General features: G+C 41.6%; 1 protein-coding gene across 7 annotated transcripts in view; it reads right to left on the bottom strand.

Annotated features, from left to right (window-relative positions):
- Positions 1–6,978: 6,978 nt before the first annotated feature.
- GRIA1 (glutamate ionotropic receptor AMPA type subunit 1) overlaps positions 6,979–21,339 on the bottom strand; it is a 193,284-nt gene continuing 178,923 nt past the window's right edge. For 2 of the 7 annotated variants that reach the window (XM_053377069.1, XM_053377068.1), the window contains exons 15-16: positions 12,639–12,773; positions 6,979–10,064 (exon numbers count right to left, since the gene is read on the bottom strand). In XM_053377069.1, coding sequence (XP_053233044.1) covers positions 9,873–10,064; positions 12,639–12,773 — 327 coding nt within the window. In that variant the 3' untranslated portion in view covers positions 6,979–9,872. Of the gene's footprint in view, positions 10,065–12,638; positions 12,774–21,339 lie in introns of those variants that run through there. The other 5 variants (XM_053377070.1, XM_053377071.1, XM_053377072.1 and 2 more) reach the window with 5 other exon arrangements.

Here is a 21,339-nt window from a genome sequence, read left to right as displayed (position 1 = left end):
AGAATTTCACTCTTCCCTCCCCTGATGCAGTCCTGAGAGGTATCAATTTCTGAAGCTGTTAGCTGCTTTGTGGGGCAATCCCTGTTTGTTGGCAATGGAGGATTTCCTCACAGGCCAATTACTAGCTTGGGAAGAAGGCTTAACTTCTGGCTGCAGCGAGAAAGGAAGGAGTTAAATTTCACCTCCATAGCTGTTCTGATTCCATTAATCATCATCCTCATGGATGGAAAATTTAATAAATATCATTTAAGAAAATCATCCTCATGATGCTTTTGTACCTGGAAAAAACAACAGCTTTGCACATTATAAATGTGGAGGTGCAAAGACATGTTTATCTCTTAGGTGTACTTAAATTATTGCTTCCCTCGTTTCCCAAGAAAATGTCCAGGACTTGAATTTCTCCTCCAGGAACTCTTAAGACTAGAGTCTTACTCTTCTCATACTCTTCATTTATGCATATTTATCTTGTATTTTACTTAAAACTATAGAGGAATGAATTTTCGAAGTTTACTCTCCCAATCCCATTTAGGGCACAATGGGTGGAATTCAGTGTTGCCCTAAGGTGATTGTTCCATCAGGGCAAAGCATTTCTGCTTCACAGATGGAATTCTCTCTTCTCTCATTCCCTTGTGTTCTTCCAACTCTCCATAGCGGATTTGAGAGAGGCACAGTGGGAGGGAAGAAAGCACCATTGTACTAGTACGACCCCTTGTGCTGGTTTCCACTAGCAGATTGGGTTAGTTGAATCTGCCCATGGTGTTCTGTCAGAAACCACCAGTTTCTCATTCCTGAGGTCAGCATCAGTGACCTGGTGGACACCTTGCTATAGAAAAAAGGACTAAACTAATAGTGATCTTTTTTTGATTTTCAAAGTTAATCTCTTGCTGTATGTTGATAAATGAAAGAAAAAGTGTCCTGCTGGGCGCTTTGTAGAGGTAGAAAAATTGTGACTGTGGGTGGGGGGAATTGTTAGGAAAGGATTCATTTAATGTGAAGAGGAGGAGGAGGAGGAGGAAGAAGCAGCTTCCTTTATTAGTACATGTTTTAAGAATCAGCTTAATCAAGCCCTCTAGCCACTGTGCATTGTCCAAGGTCTCCTTTATAAACAAGATTAGCCACCCACACATGAGACCCCATCAGGCTCAGTTGCCTGGTGAATAAGCTGGGTAATTCAACTGGCTTTCTGCAGACCAAATAATATTTGGCATGACTTCATAGACTTGTGTTTTTGGTGAAGCAGTAGAAGAATATGTTATTAATATTTAGAAGCACTTTACAAAGTAAAATAAGGGGGAAAGACAGGACCCTGCCCTAAATCTAAATTTTGACAGTGGAGGAGAGACAACAAAAGGAAGACACAAGTGTTAACATAAATTAAAAAGGGAAGAATGCAAGCAAATATACTCATACGTGCTAAAAGTTGTCTTTGAATATGGGTGTTATACAAATGATGGAGGGAAAATGTGCATTTTGAAGAGGGAAAAGAAGGAAGAAAGAGAGCTGACATCATGTAAGGGTTCTCAAAAGGAATTAAAGGCATCAGTCTTCAAGGGAAGATGGGAAGAATTATTTCAGAGAATGAAAGTCTTTGTTACAGCTGAAGGGGCAGAGTACCTATGCACATAGGAGTAAATCTCCTTGATCATCTCAGGGCTTACTTCTGAGGGCATATGCAAAAGCTCAGGTTGGAAGCTTTCCCATGCAAGGAAAAATCTTCACTTGTTCAATATTTGCATGTCAGGCTGTTGTTAAAGACAAAAGAACACAACCAGTAGTAGTAGTACGTAGTAGAAGAAGAAGAGGAGGAGGAGGAGTTTGGACTTGATAGCCTGCCTTTCACTCCCCTTAAGGAGTCTCAAAGCAGCTAACAATCTCCTTTCCCTTCCTCCCCCACAACAAACACTCTGTGAGGTGAGTGGGGCTGAGAGACTTCAAAAAAGTGTGACTGGCCCAAGGTCACCCAGCAGCTGCATGTGGAGGAGCGGGGATGTGAACCCGGTTCACCAGATTACAAGTCCACCGCTCTTAACCACTACACCACACTGGCTCTCACACCACGCTGGCTCTAGAACAAATAGGGAACCCTAAGACTGCAATCCAATGTACACTTATTTAGGATCCCACTATTACCTGCCCTGCCCTCTGTCCTACCAGCCTAAAAGGTCCTCAACAGCCAATAGGGCTTGAAGGGGGAGACTAGCAGTTCACCCTTGAATGCGCTGAGCTTGGGATAGCAATGATATAGTCTTGGTAGATATATCATACAGGCAATTGTAGGTATAAGACTGGATGGTGGGAGAATGGTCTGGGATATAGAAGTATAGGTATTATGAGTATACAATTACTGCTGAAAGCCATGGGATTTGATATCCCCACACTCCACACCCAGAACAGAATGCAGAGCAGGTAACCAAGAATCCCGAGGAACTGTGATCTCATTAAAGGTGGAATTCTTCCATCAAAAATATAAGGTATTACGGCTTTCCGCCTTACTTCTCATATGGTTCTCAACTCTTCCCTCCCAGTTGCTGCTCATGTTATTGAGGACATTTTCCTTCGATTTGGCACCTGCATGCAGAAATTGGTCCCTGAAAATCTGCTAACCCAATTTTGAATCTGTTATGTATTCCCATCTCTGGCATTGCTATCCAGCCCTCCCTGCAGTTAACCATCTGGAAAAATGGGGTAGAAGTTTTGAAAATGTCCGTGTTCATCCACTGGCAAAGTTTGCCCTAGGCATGTGCACACAGAACCCCTTCTGGGCAAACAGCTGCCTGTATCTGAGCGGCCTTATGCAGACTAAGGAACTGGGAAATGGTCCAACCTGAAATTGAAGGACACCGATTTCAGAAGGAGAAGATAGTCATAGTCAGAGAGTTTCGATGTATGTCTCGGGAGAAGGAATAGCCTTTTCACAAGCCATAGTCAAATTGACAATTATATATGACAATCTTATTTTGAAGGTTTTGCCAACAAATAATGGGACTGAGGATTAAAAACTGATCCTGTGTTGACAGTTTAAGGTTGACTCTGAATTCTGTTTCCTAAACCTGCCCTATGGAAAGGTATTTTTGAAGGAAGGGGCACAGATGGTATACTTTAACAAGTAGGAAAGTAAGTAAATTTCTCTGGATTCTGACTTTTTTCTTTATCTTCATTTGGTGTGGGAAATCTTTGGCCCTCCAGATGTTGCTGAACTACAACTCCCACAATCCCCAGCTTGCATGACAAATGGCTAGGGATGGTGGGAGATGTAGTTCAGTAGCATCTGGAGGGGCAAAGGTTCCCAACACCAGTTCTACTTGAATGCATTAACGAAAGTCAACGACTGAGCTGCCTTTCTCAACCTAGATACAAAACTGAGTGCCAGTTACAAATTTTAGAAAGAACACATGAGGCCAGAACTGTGGCTGCACAAAGAACTTTTTTGAAATCAGTCAGGATTGCATGAGTTAATGCCTCTTCATATAAAACACAATCTACAAAGCCACAACACTGTGGAAAGCTAGCTATGGAAGGAGTTATAGGTCAAAACGCAGAGGATGTGTGTAGAAATGTCACTTAAGCAGGAAGTAAGAACTCTGCTGCCAAACGTGACAATATAAAGAGTGCTAGTCAACTTTTACACATACTAGATATATTGAAATCAATACCTGTAAGTTCATATTCAGTCATTTCAGTGGGTTTACGCTGATAAAAACTTAGTTGACTACTACCCCAGTAGTATTGTATGTGCTAACCATGCCTCTAATGTACCGTCTCCACTGGCTCCGTCCTGACCTTCTTGCACTGAGCAGAAAGGTTTGAAAATGTGTTCAGCAAAACTTGCAGAGAAGCCTCCAAACAATTGTGGCAAGGCTTTTAAGCTCATTTTAAGCTGAACGTGCTTAGGGGCCTCCTTCCTACCAGTGCAGGAAGTGAAGGGTGAAACAGGCCGGGCACACGAGTGAGGATGTTGAGAGCAGAGGCAGCTCATGACCAGAAAAGTCATCACGGCCACACGTTTTGTTATATTCCAGTTGGCTGACCAGACTCCTAACAACCTTCTGAGCATTTACACAAGTTATGGAATGATTAGGATCAGATCATGAGACTGCCCTATATATAAGCATGTTTGCAAGCGGTTGTAGCACCACTTTTATTTAATCTGGACCATGAACAGCTTTTCTGACTATACTCCTGGTAGGTACCGTTTATTACTTTGTAGCTGTCTTATTGAAAGTGCAGCCCATTCCACGTTGCATCTGAAGCAGAGCATCCTATTAAAGAGGGGTGGGTATAGAATGTCACAATTCTTCTTTTAGTTGATATAGGGTAGTGGGATCCAGTTGGCATCACCAGTGCTGTGTTCGTGGGTGAACTTGTATCTGTGATGATGTTCCCTGGCATCCACATCTACGGGGTAGGGGTGGGTAAGTGCCGTGGCCTGCTCAGGGTTGCATAGACATGCCACTGGATTCAACCTGGTCGTCCTGCCCCCTGTCCTGCCCTGCCCCATCTAGTGATGTGCTGCTACTGCTAGGTCTGAGTTTCCGTGTTTCTCCCCCCTGCTCCGGGTGTGTCTGTGGATCCTGTGACTGACCATTCCCATTCTGGAAGCCATTTTGTGACAGCCATTTTGTGACAGAGACCATGGTTTGCTCTCAAGTTTCTGCTGGCTGTTTTCTGTAATAATAAACATTGGCATTGGCTCTCAAGTTTCCAAATGTGCCCCTGGCCTCCCCAAAGACTGGACCTCAGGGATACACAGTTGTATACACAGCCTTGGTAAAAAGAACAGCCATATTTATATGAACTGTTTACAGGGCTAGCACTTTGGGTTGCTTGTCACCACAGATAATTGGCGCCAATCAAGTCATCATAGTTATTTCCATGGTAGGAAGCCAGGAAATGCAAACAAGCACATAAGCGACATCAAGAGAATCCACAAGTGAAGCATATGATTGTGAATATGTCAACTTAGGACAGATGGTGATGCTTTGGCCATAGTTCTGTCATCTCTCCTGCATGCCCAATGGTTATTAATCCTTGTCAAGATCAGAAATGGTTCAAAATAGCCATACTTCATGGAAGATGTTTCCCTAAAATAGCAGTTATGAGGGAATTGTATGTATCATAAGGCTTTCTAGTCGTTATACAATTGAAAGGTTTTAATATCATCAGTTGCATAACACCAATAGCAATTACCTTCTGTAAATCCAGAACAATTTCCCCCTCTGGAAACAGAAATGATTTATTCTGTAAGTAGTCAGACAGCCATCAAAATCAAACAGCTATGGATGCTATTTCCACAGTGGCGTAGCGTGGGGGGTGCAGGGGGGGCCAGCCGCACCGGGCACAACATCTGGGGGTTAGGGTTAGGGGGCGCAAATCCACGGGTTAGGAGGCGCAAATTACTTGCCTTGCCCCGGGTGCTGACAACCCACGCTACGCCACTGTATTTCCATCCCTCCAAAGATACTTGGCTCTAACACACACTTCCTCTGTCTGGGGAATAGCCATGCTTGAAGTCTTATGAAAGGGCTGGTTTTGGATGACTTTTGAACCCTGATTCACTTTCATTAAAAGTTGGAGATCTTACGTATTCGTGGAATTAAGTAAGCTCCATTTGATTTCAATGGAACCAGCTCACTTGTAAATGTGATTAGGGTTGTGGTCCTAGAGTAAATGACGGCCCTGATGCAGATTAAGAATGTAGAAATATTTTAAATTAGATCAGGTAGTGGCATTCAAAGCCCCATTTATGCATGATATAATTACTTTGTAGATCAACCACACATTTAATAAGATCATATGAATCTGGTAATCATGGCTCAACCATGAACATGTGCAATTCAATAGTGTATAATATGCCACATTCAAGTGAATTCCTGGGCAGGAATTTGATATGAAATTGGAACCTGGGTGGAACTGCAGAAGTTGAACAGGAATTGCTTTGCTACTTTCGACAACCTGTACCATGAGCACACTTTCCCCTTTCTGAACCGTTTTTTAAAGTGTCATTACACTAACCATGCATTCAGTGAAAATGGTTTGAGTGTAGAAGAAACTTGCCAACTTCCAAAACACAGTACTGTACACAAGGACAGTCGAGAATAAATCTAGTTTTCTACATTTCAAGTACCAGATTGTACCAGGCCATTTCTAGTGTGGCACACTAAAGTGAAAAATAAGATCAAATAATCAAGGTTCATATATCCTGAACATTTTCATAAATATTTGGTGGATTCACCTTAGAGTATAACAGGTAACATGTCAGAGAATCTGACTGACAAAAAACATTCTGCTTCTCTGGCATTTCCCATTCCCCACTTCCCTGTCTAAGCTGGTAGGGCAGCTGAGCTCTGGTAAACTTTAGACATGGCTGGGAAGTTGGGATTGCATCCAGCTCCCAATGCCATCTAATTCCCAGCTGAGAGAATTGTGTCTTGCTAGAGCTATCACAGGTGGACTCTGGCTCAGACTGAGGTTTGCTTGGCATGATTATAGATAAGCCAGCAAATTCTGCAAAACTTGGACTCTCAAAATGTATTTTGGATGTTCTGCCAGTCCATTTCAGGCCAGATCCCAGTGTCTTGGATTTGAGCTCAGTTTGAAATGAATATAGACCAGGACCTTGGGTGATCTAAAGATCCTGGTAGCATCACCTAAAGCCAATGCTTGGAGTCTGAAACAATTTTCCAAAAGCTAAACAAACATGTGGGAAATCAGTTAACTCTGTGTCATTTCTGGTAAGATTTAGAGGGATTTACTTTTACCATACATAGATGGCTACTGTATTGGCAGCGGTGATAACAGGGCTTTTTTTTCTTCCGCTCATCTGGTCTTAGTACAAAGGAATACAGCCAGGGAAGAAAAATGGAGAAAGCATCCATATCATATATGGCAATATTTCTTAATTTTTAACATCAATCTACAAAACATTTGTAGTGGTCCAAAGATGATGAATGAAAACAAACATAACTCTTAAATAAAAAATCCAGGTACCAAAGAGCAAAATTTAATGAAAGCCAAAACTGTTAAATATGGTTTCTTGTTGAGAAAAATGTCAATGTCTTTAAGGGTTCCCCCCTCCCCACCACATTATTCTATATTTAAGAAAAGTGTAGTAAAAATACATATTACAAGTTAACATTTCCCCTCTTCTTCTGAATCATTCTTCTTTTTCTGCTCCCACCCTTCCACTGATCAAAAACATTTCAAAGATGAGTCTCATGTCCTAGTGTTACAGGCATTTGTCCTATCATAGAAGGCTTCTCCCCACAAACCCATCTAACTGGCTGGCTCAATTGTCAGATAGGTCTCTTTGATTCCTTTGCCACAAAGGCAACTGAGGTTTCTCTCTCTCCCTCTCTCTATATCTCTTTCAAAGTTTTATGGGCTATATTTTTTATTCCATACAGAAGAAAATCCTTGCACTCTGCTCCCATTGTATTTTACGGTGTAAGACAGTTGTGGGAGCTCTGGAAAACTCTTGTGTTTGAAAGAAAGATCGGGTCTCTTCTTGGACATCCAAAAGATCTCTTCATCAAAAACAGGCTTAGTTTTGTGAGCCGTGCACACCATAAAGACACACACAGAACTAAACTCAAAATGTAACCAAAGCAGACATAAAATTAAAAATAAGAATTAAGAATTGCACACGGAGAACAAGACCCTGAAGAGTTATTATCGGAGGCTGAGATCTGAGCCATGACAAACAGCTGGATGGAAGATGAAGACAAAAAGGCTTCCAGCAGCACGGAGAGAAAACAAAACAGGCACTAGGCATGCTGTGCCCTCTGAAGGGGATCTGCAGGTTCTGTGCTGCCAGTCTTATGAAGATGTCGTCTTAAGATGAGTGGAAGAAATTGATGGAACAACATAGTGCTGAATGGTACAATCAGTTCCTAGAAGCCAGTCTTTAATAGTTTTTGAAGCTTCATAAGCACAGAAAGTCATGTATGGTAGCTTATTTGTTTAGAGCCACTTGCCAGTCACACACACACATTTTTTAAAGCGACGTCATGATGGTCCCCACAACAAAGCCGTTTCAGTCCGTAGCCTCTAATCGCATCCTTCTGCTTCCATTCTATGTTACAGTCTCCTATTTTACACTTTTATGTTACACACAGGTCTCAGATATTAGATATAACAAGTTGCTGTTATACTGATGGGTTTTGCACTGGCACTTGGAGGAAGATTTAGCCCCTTGTAAAGTCTGGAAATAACATCCAGTCATGGGCAGATGCATTTGTGAGGACAGGAAATCACCAAGGAAGGGTTGGGCCTCTTCCAGACCTACGATGGAGTAGGAGATACTTCCCTTTAATGGTTTTTCTTCAGGGCAACGTTTTCTACTCTGTTCGAGTATTTCACTGTTCACGGTGGTGATATCACACACATACGCACACGCACACAAAAATGAAGCTTTTGTTTCAATGTAGATGTCAAGGAGCACATGACTGGGAGAAATACTGCTAGCAAGTCTGTTGTCTTGTGCTTTGGACAGCTCTCTGGATTTCAGTGTTTCATTGCGAGATTGGGTTTTATATCAGTAGCAAGTAGGGTACCAGCTGGTCAGTTCTGTGTGTTCCTCTTCCCTTCACGATGATGGATGAGATGGAAACCATGTCTTTTGGCTTTTTTGCAAATGATGCTGCTGGCCAAGATTTGATTCTTGAAACCGATTTTGCTTTTTAACTGTGGCCAGTTGCAAGCAATTATTATGGAAGGCTGGATCTAGGTGAATATTGGCATCTTGTTGTGGAAACTTTTTAAAATTATTACTTTTTGGTCAACATAAATATCATGTAGCCCACTTATTCCATGGAATGTCCATCAGATCTGGCTTGCAAAGACTAATAAACCAGATGTATACAAAACAGCCCTGATGTCTATCATTAACTGGTGGTGAATGGTTTTCTACTCAAAGATCACCATGGAAAGGAAACCTTACAGTAGTGTGGGAATGAGGAAATGGCTCTTGAAAAGGCAGTGAGGCAGTGAGGGATGATATGTGATCTATAGATATATTGATATTTTGCATTTTCTAGAGGAAACAGCCATGGTCATAGGCGGCTGCTGACCTGTCCTTGTGGTAGCCTGTCAAATTCCCATTTTGGGGACTGATATTTCCCACACTCACAACATTTAAACTCAGATAGCCACTTTCAAGCTCAGGAATACAGGTCACATTAACCTCTGTTTAACTAGGCTCTCTCAAATGCAGATACAACCATTGGCATCCCATTCAGAAGTCTTCCTACTCCTTTCTGTATGTTAGGCTTCCGCTTCAACTGCCTCAGAAATCCTTCATTCAATAGTGGAATTCTCTGTCGATGGCCTAGTTAGCTTTGTCGCAACAACTTTAAAACACAGTAGAGTCCTGTTGTCTCAGAGGAATTGTTCCCACCCACCCCCTTTCACTGTTAGTAGCGCAGACATGTATGGTTTGCATCCCAAACTAAACCTGATTTTAAACTTTTGAGCAGGGCAGGGCTGAGATCACCCTGACATCACGGGAATTAGTAAGAAAAATATATATATTGCACACACTAAGAACTTATTAACAACCAAGTTAAAAACAAAATGGCGCTGTCTTCCTCAGTGTTCCTGTAACCGTGTATTCAGGGATGTCTCCAAATTTTGTTCAGTCCAGTTGCCCTCTCCTTATTGCAGTACAGGTCATGCTTTCTGCCTGTGGATTTACTGCAAAATAAACACATACACACATACACACGAACAAACAAACAAAAACAAAGGAAAATGAATCTGGTTTCCTCTAAAAGATCCAGTGCAATGTCCCTCTTCTTGAACGGTTTGGTTTTTAGCACTGGAGAGGCTGGGGTTAGGGAGACCCTGCTCTCACCCAGAATATCCATCAAGGGTAATTATAATCCCGTCGCTCCCAGGGGTGTCCCAGAGCTGTGACCCATGCATGGAATCTCCTGCATAGTTTGGGGGAAATCGTGGCTCACCACCCGTCCGTTTTCTCCACTGCTGGTTCCTGCCGCAGATGCTCTGGGAAGGGTTGATGTTCGTATGGCTTCATTGATTGATTGCTGTGGGATCAAACAAAAACCCTTTTTAAGAGAGACAAGGGGGGTCTCCCCCTGTCCTTAGCAATGGCTGGGCAATTGTAATAGACAACATTTTATTTCTTCAGTCTAGCCTAGTACTCTTGGATCCCTTCCCTGTCAATTCTGCTTAGAAATGAACAAGTTATGCAGGCATACATATTCAGAGCAAACACATTTTTAAAAGTCATTAATATTTATTCTATCAGAGTTTATTTTCCCTCTTGCTCAAAAAACACCCACATGTGAAGAACGTATCTTAGGGTAGAAAGTTTGTCACTGCGGTTTTTTTTAAAAAAAAACATCTTAGGTGGTCCAATGGAAACAGTTCAGTTATCCCATATCTGAAATATACTTAAGTCATGGTTAGGGGAAATTGTATTCTTCATAACACTAATATGGATATTTGGTGGACTGGATAAGACCAGCGGATGTTTAATCATTTCTCCCTCCTCCCATTTTTTCCCTTGCCAAGCCTCACTCTTCCCCACTAGTTTTCAGCATGTCACCCGCTTCCAGCTCCCAAACGGAAAGAAGTGCAACAAGGAAGTTAACTTTGGAAGGACATTTGGGTGGCTGGCAAGGTTAGCAACATGAACCCAATTTGTAAATATTGTGATAAGCATTGACCATGATGTAGAGGTAAGCATGATGTAGAAGAAAGTCTTAAAACTTTCTTTGTTCTCTCAGGGCACAAGTCCTTTACTAGTTAGAATTGCTTATTATCATAAGGATAAGAGTGAAAGATCACAAGAGTGTAATGAATAAGCTTTTCCACATAGTTGTCTCTCCTAACACAATAAAAACTGAATTTGAAGGGTGTTTTCATATACAACAGAGCAGGACTTGGGAATCTCTGGCCCTCCACATGTTGTTGGACTCCCATCAGCCCCAGCCAGCCTGGCCAAGAGTCAGAGATAATGGGAGTTTAGTCCAACATCCTTTAGAGTGCCACAGGTTCCCCAGCAGTATAGGCTAAACTTGAAGTGTAGTGCAACTGATAGACAGTTAGGCATGAATATCAGAAACCAGGTTTCAATACCCATCAGCTTGAAAGTCACTGGGCAAGCAATAATATATCTCAGCCTAACCTATATCACAAGGTGGCTGTGGTGTTACAGGTATATTGCCTCTCTAAAACCTTTGCACCTTAAAACCCGTTTCCTCATTTGTGTATTAACTGTGAGATATATTCATGTTATACCTGGTTAATAAGGACAGAGTTACTTTTAATAAAAGGAAAAGCCTGGTGCCATCTGGCATTCGTTTCTACAGTTGCATACAAATTAAAATAGTTGTCAGCTGACTGTTATTTGCTGTTCAGATTCCACCTGAAGAGTTGGTTTGCACAAGCTTTCCCTTCTTTCTTTTCTTATTTTGTGGTTAATGGGTTGAGAAACTGAGTGGAAGAAGGCAGAGGAGTGCTGGAGGGAGAGCGTTGATATTTCTTTATGTATTCATGCTCTGTAGAAGGGTAATTTCTTTACAAAAAATGAATAACAACAAAGACAACAAATGCACAACCATTACTTTGGGTATGTCTTGAGTTCACAGATCATGGGACCAAGATGGCGGGCAAAGGCTATGTCACTCTAAGGCTTTGGAATTCCTTACAAATGTAAACAATTCTGCACTTAAAGTACTGATTCAGGATTACAAAGCTGAACGGACAATCATAAATTATCCCTGCTTCTGCAAAGAAACTCAACGGTGGTTCACTGGATTGGGACACAATGACTTTTCCACACAGGGCAGAGAGCTAATTTTAGAGCTGAAATCTTCGCATGGGTTAAATGTGACACCATCAAGAGGCTTTACAAAAAGTGACCTCATTAAGCATGAACCTGCCCTGAAGACCTGCTTTTGTGATGTCTGAGAATATTTTCTCTGTCATAAGCAATGCAAGGCTGCTTAGAGCAATGCCAAAAGTTATGGTATCCTGTGTCATTTAGATGAACAATTGCCTCGTAATGGCTCTGTAAGGCAAGTTGTTCAAGGCTACATAGTAAATTTCACCCCTGAGTAAGGATTGTGCACCTGAAACTTGTGGATCTTTCCTGTGCAACTTGTCTCTTAGATATTTCCCCAGCAGTGCAGCAAAAGGAATCAAATGAACCTTACACACGCAGGTGGCTGGGGATGCAGCAAAGGATTCTCTCTTTCCCTTTTGCCCCCAGAACGACTTTCCAATACCAATCGAATAGCCATGGTGAGATATGTTTAAATTAGCCCAGAGCAATCCCATTTTAGCAAGGACAGAGAGCCAGATTACCTGGCCTGTTTTAGTTCTCTGTTTCAAACCAGGTTAGGTTTTGTGTTTGTTAGGAATGCTGGAAACATAGGCTTCTACACATGTCCCACAACTATTAATTCTGGCTACAAACCATTTGCAAATTCGCTCTTACTGAGATCTTATTCGGCTGAACACTAAATAGGCCTGGGAAAATTCATTTCCTTGGCCTTTAAATATTGACGTTCTACCCTAATAGCCATCCTAGTCTGGATCCATTCCTAAAGGAATATTAGGAGTCTGGCTGGTATCATAAAGAAGGTGTGAAAGGCCTGTGAATGTGTTGCCACCTTCATCCGTTTTGATTCACTTCTGGACTTGTAACAAAACTCGATTAAGGCAACCAGCATGGCTAGTCCAAGCCCACCGATGAGGATGTAGAAAACACCGGCTACGTTGCTGAGACTCAAAGCACTTGTTTTGTCCTACAAGAGAAAGGAAAAGGGAGAAGGGATGTGGGAGGGGGAAACATGCTGTTAGCACAACACTATTCTTCAGAACAACGACACAAAGTGCTACATATGAGACAATAAGCCTGGGAAGCCACCACTTGTTTTAAAACACACAGAAGACATTTCAACTTCCCTTCTTTGCATCTGAATATTCTTCCCCCACTGAACACACAAAGTTGATTAAACACTTCAGTGGCTTTGCAACTCTTTGGGAAAGGTGTGGACTAGATGTTTTGAATCATCCTTAAATACTTATGTGCCCTCAAATGCCTAGGGACTTTCAATTATTGATATAAAAAAAATGTTATCTACTGTGAGCTGACATTTTGCTAGTCTCCAATCTTTTCCTCTCCTAAAATAACTCACTCTCTTGGAAATGCCTATTCCTTTTCTTCTTTGATTGTTTTCCCCGCAACTTCTGTTGCTGAGCAACAAATCAAAATCACTTGCTTTATTCTCTTCTGACATGGCCCTCCCCCTTTGTGCAATATCCAGGTTGCAGTGACACTGAAAAGGTGCTCGCCATAGACATGCATTTGATTTCTATTCAAAAAAGCAGTTATTATGTGCCTAAGTTCACTTGATGCATTAATTTTTTTTATTGATAAACGAGGGCCTATTGATCATCTTTAGTGTTTGATGTCGATTGCAAACTGATTTTAAAAACACCCAGTAATTTATCTGCCCCTGTTAAATATATCGGTATAATTCTTCCCTATTTTACAAAGGTAGAAGCTGATCTGTAATACCGGTATTAGCATTAGCAGCACAGGAAACATTGGTGTCTAATGTGACGACTATTCTATACATCATCTTCAGTCTGAGTTTTAGTTAGTTAACTAGTTTCACATCTAGTTAACAATATGCAGACCACAGATATCAGATGGTTGCTGGGTTTACCTGAGGTAAATAGTGCTTGAATAGGCTGTTCAAGTCAGAGGAACATTTCTACAAGGGATTATTGAGTCGTAAAAGGTTAACATAGAACAGTGTTGTTTATGTGTGTACTTCAGTCAGTTCCTGAATTTTCAGCAGTATGGTTCCAAGACCATATTACACCTTTCAAATAAAAAGGGACTTTGTCATGGCTGTCATAAATATCAGGTTCATGTCATTAATGCAGCTGGCAAATGTAAATGTAAGATAAAACCAGACAAATATTATAAAGTTTGATAAAAGTCGACACACAACCTCTGCCTTGAAACCAAATGATTCAGAATGCAGCAAATATGTGTTGAAATGTCCGCCATATTCTAAAATGTTTGTCTGCTTTCATTAACTGATAGTGGTCTTTACAAGTAGGAATATATATATATATTTAAAATGTTTAATCTTGCTCCTCTTTTCCAGTTCAGCAGCGGGGAAGCTTGCCTTACTTTTACTTGCTCACCTACTCAGTTCTCTCTCAATAAAACACAGCTGGTTCAAAGTGTTCAAAGTGTATTTTTCAAATGCTAAAGCCTATGGATTGAATCACAAATATGTGATCTTTAGATACAGCCAATTCTTCTTTTGCAGGGGATACTGGAAACATATGCTGTGCTTTCTGAGATCTCTGCTGTTGTTAGAATCCATCTCAACGGATAAAAGCTTGGCAACTTTATGATGCAACTTTTTGTCGTTCTTTCAAAAGGAAGGTGGAAATGCAACACCCTTGTTTTGTGTTTTATTTATCATTTTCGATTTTGGTGTGAGTTTTTAGTATAATCAGTTATAATGTATTCATCTATAGGCAGTCAAACTTCTAGTTCCCTCACACAGCCTCTTTGTAGCTTCATAATAACCCCAAAGCTATATGACCTATAAATTCAAATTATAGTGTTGCTTTCTGACAATGGAGCTTACCATGCAGATACCTTTGGCATGGAGTATTTGTTCTCCCCTCTCTTCTTTATGCACTGAAATGTGAATGCTAGTAGGCTGTGCTCCTTTATTATATTGGCTTACTCAGTCCTTCAGAACCCTAAAATTCTGAGATGGAAATAAGAATCTCTGCTCCAGAAATGAGCTCAATGCACACTCAACTCTTCTCTAGCCTTTCCCATGCCGATGAACCATGAATCCAGATTCATCTTTCATGCATTTTCTAGTTGTAAACATTCCAGCCTTTTCAAATTATCTATTTTATCATGATTCTGGTGCTCAAAAACCCTTTGCACTAGTTGCCCATCTGCAGAAAGGGGATATTTCACAGCCGGTCTCTACTTTGAAGATCTGATCATGTTCTTTTCACATTTAGAAGCGTAAATATTAGCTCATGCTTTTTGTTTGTCCCTCCCCCTTCCTCTCACTCACACAAAATGAGAGGGGAAATGGATATTGAGTGAGAGAGATATGTTCAGGGTGTGCTGTGTGTGCAAGTTGGGGCTCAAATTTCCTTCTTTCAGATTTCCAAAGATCTCCTGATAGAAACTTATTCATACATCAGTGCTTTGATTCTTAATGAGCTGCCAATGGGGGCATGTAATTGTAATGGAAATACACCCAAGCTTGAATTACCACACAAGTACAATCAGCAGCAGTGCCATTTATACATCTGCTCAATGTCTATAGGCTGCATGGCACAACTGGGACTCAGAGCTGTGATCCTAATTTTCCTTCTTGCTACCACAGTCGAGACAGGCCAGGGTGTGTGGAATGGCATGAAAAATATGGGTTATGAGGCCGAATGAAGCTTGGCTGGAGAGAGGGAGAGAGAGGGAGTGTGTGCACTTGTCAAAAATCCAGTTGTCACAATGTAGATTTAGGCTTGAAACTGCACCACAGGCATCTTGCCACTTCTTGGCTTTCACGTTTTCTTTGCTAGAAGGATGGCGTTTCTAATTGCAAAGAGGTTCTCTGGAGAGTGACTATTGTCTTGCAATCACATAGCTCCTTCCCAGCTGGATGTTGGCACCAGGGTCATTGCCACACACCGCAAAGGCAAGAAAACAATTCCAGCTTGCCATGGCTTGCCTTGGCTTCTTGGCTCCAAAAGACCATGCCTGCTGCTTTTTCTTACAGTCTCCTGACTTAATAGCACTAGTAATAATAGAACATGAAGAAAATGGGGGGTGGGGGGGGGGAGAGGGAAAGGCACCAATCCCTGCACTAACTGCCTGAGAGAATCAAACTCTTTCCCTCAGCTGCAGAGCCTTGCTGTTTGGGCTTTGTGACAGATGCTCTCCCAAGGAGTTTGCCCATCATGCAGCCGGCTTATTAGTGGGAGTGTAAATGTCACAGCGTGTCTCCTACAGAGGGAGAGTTACATTTGAGGGAAGAGAAGGAGGGAAGAGGAAGATTGGCAGGTGAAAAGCAAGCAAAAAAGCCCATCTTTCAGAAATGTTCCTGGCCTCGTTGCCATGGTGACAAGGCACCTTCCCGGTCTGCTTCTTTTTAACTGGTGGCAGTTTATCCCTCATCCCGTTTCTTGCCATTTTATTCTGCTCTGACAGGAAGAAAAGAAAACTCTTTAAGGACCAAGTTCCCTGACTCCCTTCTCACCTTAAGGGGGTTGACAGAAAGCACCTTTGCCCTGCTTAGAAGGAGGTGGAGGAGTTTGGTGTTGGTCTCTGGAGCACAAATGAGTATGTTATAAAGCATCCTGCATCCACCTCAAGAACAATACCATTTAACATGGTCATTTAGGGACTTCATATCTGTAATTTACAGAGGTGCTTTGCACCTTTTGTTTCGTGAACAGCCAATTCTCTTTTCTAATGTGGGAATATATTCCTCAGAACTCCAGATTCTGGAAATTCAGTCTTATACAACATGTGTATGCAACTGCACAAGATATATAAGGGAAGTAAAACATGTGACAGTGCAACACTATACATGTCTGCTCAGAAGTATGACCCATTTTACAGGACTTATTATCAGATAAAGTGTGTTTAGGATTGCAGTCTTAGCTGCTGAAGTGTGAGGTGCTTATTAGTATTCATGAGTGGCGTGAAAGAAAGGAAAACTGAGAAATTTGGAAAGCAGCGACAATGAAAACTAAATTTATTTTATTTATTTAAGGAAACTTCCTGGTATGCAGAGAACTATGTAATCTTTAACATTATGGTAACATTAATCTTTACCCTGTAAAATAAACAAACGAGTCTTACAGCTCAGAGTAAAGGACCTTCAGCTCAGAGAAAATCCATCCATGACCATGTAAGAACTTGTGGGCTAGTATAGTTCATTTGTTAGGCCTCTGGCACTTATGAAGCCCAGTCCTTTGAAAGACAAGCCACTGACTGTGATATAAAGCTTTTTAAAGCTCTCCTCTAGGAAGATTTTCCCTCATTTCCCAATAGCTATGAAGTCAGTGTTGTGTTCAAAGGACATGACCTGGCAAAGACTTGTGTTTGTAATTACATGTTTTTAACTTCCAGTTTATGATTGAGGTTCTGGCAGGTTATTGTGCAAAGGGAATGCTTTGTCTGAGGGGCAACACTGTGGAAAGTTTATGCATAATACTGAAACTAGGAACTTAAGCTGGACTTTAATGGGACTACAGCTGCAAACCTATGCATGCTTACTTGGGAGTAGGCCTCACTGAAGACAATTAAAAAATATATAAAATTTTGCATATTCATCTTTAACCCCAATCTTTGGACTTGATTAAGAGTCTGTGGTCGGAGTCTGTGGTCCTTGATGGAGTCCCTCATACTTAAATCAAGCAAACAGAAATGTAGATCTTGCCACCCACTCTGTTATTATTAGACCAAGCTACATGATAGATATATTTATTAACAGTCTGTTTTGCTTATATAATTTAAGTTGGGAGAAAAGCATTTCCTTCTATTCTGAGCTTCTAGTTAATGCACATGTTACTTTAAACCACTTGAGGACACTGTCTAGTAAACCTGTTTGTAGCATGTTTGTCTGTTAACCCCACCCCTGAAAACTGAGCCATTTCTCCCAACTTGTTGAGCCAAGATGTCTGCTATTCTCTCTCTGTCTCTCTCTCTCTCTCCAACCAAGATAAATCTGTTCCTGCATGAATGAAGCCTTTGAACTCCAGAAACTGTAAGTGATCATTCCAATCTAATTCACCAAAGCTGCAAACTCATAACACATGTAAGCAATAAAATGAGCGGATGATTAATTTGTTGCTAGGACTGAGTGAAGAAAATGTGGTTGTCTTACTGAGACAACACAAACTTCCTACTGCCACTTCTGAGGGTCTGTGAAGTGCTGAGGCCACCACTGCACCTACATTCCAGCCACTCATGGTGACAGTAGCAGGTGTGGGCAGGCAGACTGGGCCTTATATGTGCACTAGTTCCAGGCTGGAACAGTCATTGGGCCCACATCAGGCCTGATGCTCACCAGCACTGGCTGTGAGAGTAGCTTATGATCCAGTGCATGTTAGCTCAGAATTGCAGTGTCCTTGGAACACCCAATTTCCGGGCCTCCCTCAGGGCTCTGCTGCTAGGGGTATCACAGCTCTTTTGCCTGCCCATTTGAGCGGTGGAAGTGGGAGGTCTTGGCTAGTGGAGTGATGCTTGAGTCCTTTTGCCATTGGTGGGTGGAAGAAGGCTGGATAAGACATCAGAAGCAAGTGGAGGAAAGCTCTTCTCATTACAAACTCCCCATAGCCCAGTGTGAGATGGATTTGGCTCGCAATCTCTTTAGGTAGAAGGGAATATATGGATTGAATAGATTAGATTCTTTAAAAATGGAAAAGTCAGCTAGGTGTTTTGTTTAAAAATTCAGCTCATTAAAAAACACACATATAAGCTGAAATGTAAAAAAGAAGAAGTTTCTAAACACATTTGCCATTTGCCTATATGTATATTGCACAACAATTGTAACTTTTGGTCTTCCTATACCTAATTCTATTCAAGATTTAGCAGCTGAAAAATCCCTGTAACATCTGTTATCTTTCGAAATTGGGACTTTTATGTAAAGTATGACAGTTGTGAAAGGGATGACAGTCTACAAGGCCCTCGTTTGAGAAAATTAAGTGCAAGAAGATGTTGTGTATGAGTTGTAACGTGATTGTGTCTGTGGTTAAGCCATGTATTGTAGTTCCAGTTTGTGACTGAGGGCATGTATTCCCATATATGTATGTAAGTAAGTAAATCAATCAATCAATGGGGATGAACACCCTGATTTGCATCATGTGACTCTCCTGGTAAGCACCTTATACATTAATCAGCTCACAGTTTCTGTTTCCCCACTGATGCGCACATACAGCTTCTTGTATTGCTCAGCTTACTCATGTGCAACAGCACCCAGTACTGACCTATGTGAATGAAGGATGGATGGGTTTGTTCTGCTTGCAGGTAGCAGAATCCAGTAAAGGTTGGGGAAGATGCAGCAGCTGTTTTATGCATGCAAATTCCCTACTCCACTGGTAAGCTGGTACCCGTGTCAAGTTCTCTGAACTGCTACATAGCCACATGTGTGAGGCTGTTAGAATGCAGTGGAGCCACCTGGCAAATAGTGAGTTGCATTGAGGATCCACCTGGGGAGCATTAGATGGCAACGTAGCATAGGTGTCAACTCCCTGGGGCCTGGGTGCCCAAGCACCCACAAAATTCCCTGTGAAGGCACCCACAAATTTCAGTACCAGGGCCATGCACGGTGCATGGCACCCACAGCCCCGGGCTCCCACAGTCGCAGGGCCAAGTTGGCACTCCTGCCATGTAGGTACTCTAGTCAGTGGCTGGATTCTGTAAACAGTTCACAATAAGTGCTATCAGCCTTCAGAACTTGATGTATGTATGTATGTATGTATGTATGTATGTATGTATGTATTTTTAAGGAGAAGACAACGGTCAACATTTGATGTGTACCTCCATTTTTATATTGATCTAATTTTGCTGTGTATTAATTCTTCTTAATATTAACCTTCCTTTCTTCAGAGTTTCCTATTCACATGGTTCTGAGCTACAAAATTTCCAGTTCTAGGTTTTCTTTTCTTTTTCCCTCCCCCTTTCCCTCCCTCCCTCCTTCCTTCCTTCCTTCCTTCCTTCCTTCCTTCCTTTCTTTCTTTCTTTCTTTCTTTCTTTCTTTCTTTCTTTCTTCTTTTTTAACCTCTTTCATTTATTCATACGTTTTCTCAGCAATCCCGGCATGCAGAATTAATAGATTTTACACATGGAGGGTCAAGAAGCTCTCACAAACCTCATGAATAGCCACGGTGATGTTTACATGCAATTCACACGTTTGGCTTCTCATCTCTATAAGAACATGCAGTTAATGTGATCCACACTGACGTCGTAGGATTCACGTAAACCCCTGTGCCCCTTTCTGCTCTGCTCTCTCATTCTAGTGTGTGGAAGGTGACAGGAAAAGAGATACAGTATTGTAGTGGTTCTGAGTTCTACTGCCGCTGCTTGTTTTAAATGGGATCAGAGTCACAAGGATTTTGTTTGGAACAGAGTAGCTATGGGGTTTTTCTAGCACTGATAAAGGTGGCCTATTAGTAAAGGCACCGAAAAAAGTCCCCCAAAGCACATAGCTAAGTAGTTACTCTTCATATGAATGGTAATTGCTGAGCTTCTTGTAACATTGTAGGAGATGAAAAAATGTCTGAACTTAACAGGAGATGCTGCCCAGGGCACCTAAAACCCAGTAGGAGGGGGGCTATTAATGTAAAAGTAATATTTTGCAGAGAAGAACAGAAATGGATTCTTCTGTCAACATTTTGCATGCTCATGATACTATAAACAATTTACAGACCAATAGAGCAGGGACAGGCAATCAAAACTACTGGAAGGAAAAAGCATAACTTTCTTCTTATCCCCTCTTCCTCAAAATCTTAGAAAGGTAAGCAGTTTTACCATTGGTTAAAGAGATAAATGTTTTGCGAAATATGGAATTTCAGGTTTTTGAAAGAGTTTTAAGGACAAGAGTGCCTACAAGAGATCCTTCAGATATTGCCAGACTGCAGCTTCCATCATCCCTGACCATTGGCCATGCTGGCTGGGGTTGATGAGAGTTGGGAGTTCAATAACACCTGGAGAGCTACAGGTTAGGCACCCTGCAGTAGTGTTTGCAACCATATATTTGGTGAGCACAGTAATCAAAAGAGACTTGGCACTTAATCAGCTAGAACCATCATCAAGAGAAAAGAGGAACATTGGCAAGTGCTTTGAATCTATTGGCACATCCTCCAACACTGTGGGGAAAGGGCATTGGTTTGATACCCTGAATGGCTGCCCCAGTGTCACTCCCCACAGAACACTGTTATCTGTAGTTTTATGCAGTTGGAGTGGCTTGCAACAAGGAGTATCCCGTACGGGGGTATAACGTCCTTGAATGAAGGAGAAATCCAATCTTACCAGGCAGCTGGTCTGGATTTTGGAGAGAATTCAGTATCTAAACACAGTGGAGTCCATCTCTTCCTCAGGTGTCAATAAAAGGGCTAGTTTTTCAAGTGTGATTCACCTAATAAGTCTTCCCTGTATTATCTGTCTGCTCACTGAATTCATCATTCTGCTTTACGTCAAATTTCCTGAGTCATACCCATGGTAGTATTTTCTGTTGACTCTTCACTGATGTCTCCTCCAATTTTACACTTTCTTCTCTATCATCTCTCTCTCGCTCTCTCTTTCAC

The sequence above is a fragment of the Podarcis raffonei genome, chromosome 2, assembly GCF_027172205.1.
Source record: "Podarcis raffonei isolate rPodRaf1 chromosome 2, rPodRaf1.pri, whole genome shotgun sequence".
In the NCBI taxonomy this organism is placed as follows: domain Eukaryota; kingdom Metazoa; phylum Chordata; class Lepidosauria; order Squamata; family Lacertidae; genus Podarcis; species Podarcis raffonei.
Note: the sequence above shows the minus strand (reverse complement) of the source record. Positions and strands in the feature narration are given on the sequence as shown.